The sequence below is a fragment of the Haliotis rubra genome, unplaced genomic scaffold (assembly GCF_003918875.1).
Source record: "Haliotis rubra isolate DU_JTF1 unplaced genomic scaffold, ASM391887v1 Scf1024, whole genome shotgun sequence".
NCBI lineage: Eukaryota > Metazoa > Mollusca > Gastropoda > Lepetellida > Haliotidae > Haliotis > Haliotis rubra.
In genome coordinates, this window is record NW_025764920.1 from 209417 (window position 1) to 215700 (window position 6284).

General features: G+C 36.6%; 1 protein-coding gene across 1 annotated transcript; it reads right to left on the reverse strand.

The window, feature by feature from the left end:
* Window positions 1-412: 412 nt before the first annotated feature.
* LOC124271294 lies at window positions 413-4869 on the reverse strand. The gene is made up of 3 exons (XM_046706396.1): window positions 4578-4869; window positions 3605-3799; window positions 413-1014 (listed from the first exon to the last, which is right to left on the reverse strand). The coding sequence occupies exons 1-3, from the start codon at window positions 4867-4869 to the stop codon at window positions 812-814; spliced, it is 690 nt and encodes a 229-aa protein (XP_046562352.1). The 3' UTR covers window positions 413-811.
* Window positions 4870-6284: the final 1415 nt, after the last annotated feature.

Below are 6284 nucleotides of genomic sequence, written 5' to 3' on the forward strand. Positions count from 1 at the left end.
AGAGTCGATTATTTACAAACTGCCGCTATATAACTGGAAAATTGCTGAATGCCGCCTTAACCAACCAGCCAGCCAGCCAGCCAGCCAGCCAACCAAAATATTGTTGATATTTGTCCAGTAAGCACAGTGCGCGAAACACATGATTACGTCACTTTCATGTGATGACAACTTGTCATACGATGAATTAATACATAGTTGCAAATCATCGATCGTTTTTGAACAATAGTTAGTCATATCGGACTGTATGTAAAAAGCTGAGAATAAAACTTTTTCAAAGCATTGGAACTGGTTCTATTATTGCGAATTCACATGGAATTAATTCCATTTGCGGGTTTGTGTTTATGATTGCATTGAGGGTTATGGTACATTTATGAGACAGGAGTGTGGAAGTACATATGCTCGACCCAGAATGTTTTCTGTCTTTGAATAGATGTTATTTTTGGATTACGGTACAAAAGAGTATTTACGAGTACATGCTATTTGGTAATCCATTTTATAGCACATATGAATAATGCAAGAGTCTGTATTCATTATCAGCGTTTCTTTAAGTCTTGTGACATTATTCACTTATCTAAATCTAACAATGATTTCTCACTGATCATTACTAGTATCTCAGATTTTACAGAAACATCTCACTGGCAGCTTTAGATTTCTATTGTAGTGCATATGTCCGACAATTCACCATAGGCAAACTGCAAGCAAGCAAACAGAGACATCACTGTATCTCGCAACATCACAGTTGTAGTTCACATTATCATATTAGATTCTGAAAGTCTAAAGCTGACTTCTCACTCCTTACTAGTCTCCGATTTCACAGAGGTATCTCACAGACAGCTCTACGAAGATTATAGTTGCAAGATAAGTCCGACAATTCACCTCTTAGCAACTGTACGCAGTTGCCATAGTTGCTCGGTTCGCCTGGGTACCATTTCCAGGCAAAAGTGGAACCTTCCTGCCAGGTAAACACGTTGTTGACTTTCTGCATTCCAATGAAGAAACTGTTTGACACATCAGCTGCAACGATAAACGGCAACGAGATTGCAACATCCACCAGTTGTACTTTAAGCACTCGGGTATCCCTCTAAAAACCCAAAGAATGAATTATGTTTTACTTTTGTGGACAAGTCCATTGAAATTGTTGATAGCTAAAGTTATCTTGGTATCAAGCTCCATCGAAGTGAAAGGTTTGTAACAGCAACTAAAAGTTTAGTTGAAATTGCAACTAAAGCAATGTTTTCGCCTTTGGAAAAAACTCGCAATTTGAATCTACCTTTAGATTGTTTGATATCAGCTTTCGATACTATGATAGTCCCTATATCAATGTATGATTCAGAAATATGGGGTTTTGAATATCTATCGATAATAGAGAAAACAGACTTAAAACTTCTAAAATATGCTTGTGGTCTTCGAAACTCAACTCCCAATGTCATGCCTTATGGGGAATTAGGAAGATATCCGCTATATATTAAGATATATAAAATAATATTTCATTCTGTCAAAGTTACAAACACTAGTACTCTTAAAACGAAATTATCGACCCTTTTATTCAATTTCATCTTCTTCTCCAAAGACTTTCCCTAACCTGAAATGGTTTAAATTTATCAAAGAGATCTTAGATAATTGTGGACTCTGAGAAATGTATGATTACCCGTTCCTATGTTCATCAGAATGTTTGATTACCCGTTCCTATGTTCATCAGAAACGTATGATTACCCGTTCCTATGTTCATCAGAATGTTTGATTACCTGTTCCTATGTTCATCAGAATATATGATTACCCGTTCCTATGTTTATCAGAATGTATGAATACCCGTTCCTATGTTTATCAGAATGTATGATTACCCGTTCCTATATTTATCAGAATGTTTGATTACCCGTTCCTATGTGCATCAGAAATGTATGATTAACTGTTCCTATGTTCATCAGAAATGTATGATTACCCGTTCCTATGTTCATCACAATGTATGATTACCCGATTCCTATGTTCATCAGAATGTTTGGTTTCAAAAGTAGAAACAATACTCAAAGACCAATATTTACAACAATGGCGATGTGAACTAGCGTCTAGTTCCAAAGGAAGATTTTCCCAAAATGATAAGGACAATCTATGCTTTGAAAACTACCTCTTCCTTCCCAAATTTATACATAGTCCAATTCTTAGATTTAAGTTATCAAATCACAATTTACCGATAGAAACAGGACGCTGGTACAACACTCTTAGAGAAAATAGACTCTGTAAACTTTGCGATTCTCCGTCTGTTGGGGACGAAGTCCATTACGTTTTTAAATGTGAAGATCTTCTCCAACAGCGGGTGATGTATATCCCAAATTATTTTTATGAATGGCCTAAACTTAAACGGTTATTTTAAAAAAAGAAAACAAAACATTTGAAAAACCTCGCTAACTTTATAAATGCCTTGTCAAATGCACTGAAATTGTAAACGAATTGAGATAATGGTAATCTATCTAACTATTCTAGTATCCGCCATCTTGATTTTATATTTATGTTCAATTGTATATCATTATATTCTCATGTGCCACCGTTGGTGGGTTTTAGAGAATAAAATGTTCTGTTCTGTTATATGCAAATCGTCTAAGTAAAGCAATGGCCTTTGATAAACGGAAACTGAAGTCTGCAATCAAATGTGTTTCACTACATAAGGACACATACATACTGTTTCTACTTTTTTATGAAAACAAATAGAATCAGTTCACAAAATTTGAACATTCACATTCCTTTTTAAATTGTTATGATGTTATCCTCAAGTATTTTGGTGCAGTAAGAGGCAATAAATATCATCTCTTAAAAAAAATAATCTTTTCCTCAACTGAAATCTTTCATGATGGTGCCACCCACTCAACTATTGTAAAATTACCGTACCGTTGACAGTGGCACGTCAGTCCATCTAAATGTCAAAGTGTATCAAGGAACTAATGTTTTGATTCCCAGATAGCATTTCGATATTTTGATATTAGTTACCATTTCATATAACATCCGTGAAGACCCTGGCTAGAATTGGTCTTCAGTAACCCATGCTTGACGTAAACTTATGCCCGTTAATAAGAGGCTGGTCATGCTCGCTGACTTGGTTGACACCTGTACTCGTATCCCAACTAATATTTATATTGATGGAATAGTGCTGTGCGCGGCGTTAAACAACAAACCAGCCAACCAACTAGTGACCAAAGTTATGGCGAAATCTTGCTAGTTAATCATGCAGGAATCTGAAGCACAGTCAGTCCCAATGGTTTGGTTGTTCGTTGTTCGTTGTTCTATAGCCTAGTTTTAATGTAATCTAAATAATAGGATGAAAAATTAGTTGTTTCAATACTGACGTGGTTTGTTTAATAACTAAACTGTGATACATACCTCATTGGTTTTACTGTCCTTTGTTGACAGCTATTTACATATAACTAACATTTTCTCATTGCTATATCGCTGCAATATTGCCGATGTGGTGTAAAATTCTAACTCACTCACTCACGCACCTGAAATCACACGTGTGGTGTATAACCTTACTGAGTAAGATTACTGTACACCCTTGTTGTGGCTCACAAATTCACTACATTATGGATACTATGTTCAAAGGACACCATGTACTGACCTTGACTCTGGAATGAGGCAATGTACTCCTGTTTCTCCTGACTGTTGAGGACCATCAGGCGGCCACCTTCAGCTTGACACTGTGCAGTTTGATAAGTCCAAGTGTTGGATATTGGAATATACTTGTAGCACAACCGTGGAGACAATACAGATGTGTAACCAATAGATGCAGGGCATGGGTCTGGATCAGGAAGAGCTGAAAGTGAATAGGGTCGTTTACATGTAATCTTTGTCTCTTGTTGCATCTATGTATGTAAAATGGCATTTTGGTTGAAAGTTGACAGTGTTGATTATGTTAGCTACATGCATGTCATCAGTGAAGAAGTGATGATGATCTTTGATTTAGAGAAACATACTTAGATAATCATATCAAAGTATATTACCCCAGCAAAAATACCTGGACACCACTGTCCCAATGTCACAACATAAGACACAACTAGGACCAAATGGCCAACAACTGTGGATTCCTACCTTATCGTCCTGTTAGTTGTAAATAGTAGAAGTAGAAATTCAATCACAAATTGCTATTTCCCATGAACGTACATGTATATGTTTAATTCTATTGTGGTGGTCAAGTTTCTAAAGCGTTCGCTAGTCACACCGTAGAACTTTGGATGGAAACGGATTGAAGACCCGACAATGAAACAATAGAAATGTACATAAACATAACCAAAACTGTCACGTTCCTTTATCATAGATCGGATTGACCAGTCTTCTTTATTCAGTTCAGTTCGTAAATATGTTAACATTGTTCTATTTTAAGCCAGTGCACTAGCGTTTCTTCCAAGGATTTACTGTTCTTGAAACATATCGTTCTTCTGTCTAAATACTTCCAGTATAAAATTGTTTCCCCACTCACATTATCATTAATGTACAATGTTTTACATTCATACACAACGGGAAAGTTGACAACAATGCTTGTACCACAGTAAGTCAGTGTAGAAAGTGAAAATACAAATGTTGCATGATCTCACCGCCTGCCTTGATGAAGTGCTTGGCTCCAAGGACAGATTTCCCAGAGGATGTCAGAGAAGATCTGTACATGCTGCACGAACCCTCCAGGAAGGTGACTGCAGCACACAGTCTGTCCTGGGCACAGAGACTTGCACATGTCTCTGGATTAAGAGACGGCTGCGTGCTGAAGGGGTGCTCTCTTGCCTTTAGTCTGTGCAGCGTAACCTGTCTGTCAAAACGATGCCAAGAAGTGACTTTTCCTGCATACATGACTGGAATTAATGCAATGACCTGACACAGCACGGCGTTCATCTTGCTTCAGTGTAGCACCGTACCAACTGCCGTATGTTTCAATATCTGTAACCAATGTAAACAGATAGAATCTTAATTATTCAGGTTAATTAACAAATTAAGGAGGGTGTTTCTATGGTTCTCATACTTTCAAAGTATTCTTGAAATGTCGATACAAACACGGTGTGATTAGTTTTAAAAAAAACATTGACTTGGTAGGATCGGTTTATTGTTCGGTATACACCATGAAGTAACTTTCTGTAAGCTATAAACACTATCGATTTGAACCAGTGTAGTCAATAGGCAGGACTGATTACCTGTTTTTTCTGCTATTATTGCCGTGAAAAACTTTCAGTGAACTGGAATAATTATGGTTTTGAACTAGTGGAGTAAGCGATCTCCCTTAAAACTAATGATGCCTAGTCATTAATGGTCTGTTTAGCACTCAGTTTTATTACCGCACAGTATGAACCTATCTGCAAATACACTTCAGAAAATGTTAACCCATGTTTACCAATCTGCTTATTCTACTGTGATGACGCACAGTAGTCAAAGCACCACGATTCCCACTGCAGAATCGAACTCCTGTAACGATATCAGGGTCTGCTGATGGTTATTATGGGTTTCAGGTCCAGAATCTTCTTCACGTTTGTCCTTGTTTTGTTGGAATCTTGTCCTTGGACGAATTACGTTTGTTACTTACTATCTATTTTCAGTGAATACAGAATTGTATTTATATTTTGATGGTTTACTGATCCGACGTTTCGATGAGATTATCACATACGTCTGATACCCTTTGATAAGGATATGTTTGCCTGTATATTGTTGACCACATCAGTACGCTGTGGCCGACATTAGTCATATAGGGCAAAACTAGAAACATCAAAATGTTACCATCATGAATTCTGTCATTATTATATATCTACTAGTTTCTGATATATATTGTATTTGTAAGACGTTTCATTACGTTTTACGTATGCTATAAGAAGTTACTAAACACTGTTGATAGAGTCATCCTATTTTAAACAGTTTAAGACAAATAATGTACATGTTATCAAACTAGTTTCATAGTAGATATTGTTACCTAAATTGCAGCACAGTGGTCTGCAGATAATTGTGACATCACAAGGTACCTGAAATGACATTACCAGTTACTCGGCTACTGAGGTGGATATATTTACTTTCTAGACAAGACTTTATGGCCTTTTCCAGCAAATTTCATATGTTCTCATTGGCTTCCATAGAAGACACTGTGTCACTGAAACTGCAGCACATTGCTTTGCAGACCATCTTGACCTCCTTATTTTGAATTTGGATCGTTATTTTTTTCCATTTTTATTCTAGATTCTGAAATAATTTCATTATTTCGATAACCATTCGTTCTTTACAGAAACTTGATTAAATTGTTCTCATATACAGATGCATTGTGACATAGA

Bases quoted from the DNA above. Each gene is read 5' to 3' on its own strand.
- LOC124271294 (XM_046706396.1), bottom strand. From the start codon at position 4,869: ATGAACGCCGTGCTGTGTCAGGTCATTGCATTAATTCCAGTCATGTAT. The intron at 3,800-4,577 runs GTGAGATCATGC...ATTCACTTTCAG, and splicing joins GCACTTCATCAAGGCAGGCG to CTCTTCCTGATCCAGACCCA. The intron at 1,015-3,604 runs GTCAGTACATGG...TTATCGTTGCAG, and splicing joins TGCCTCATTCCAGAGTCAAG to CTGATGTGTCAAACAGTTTC.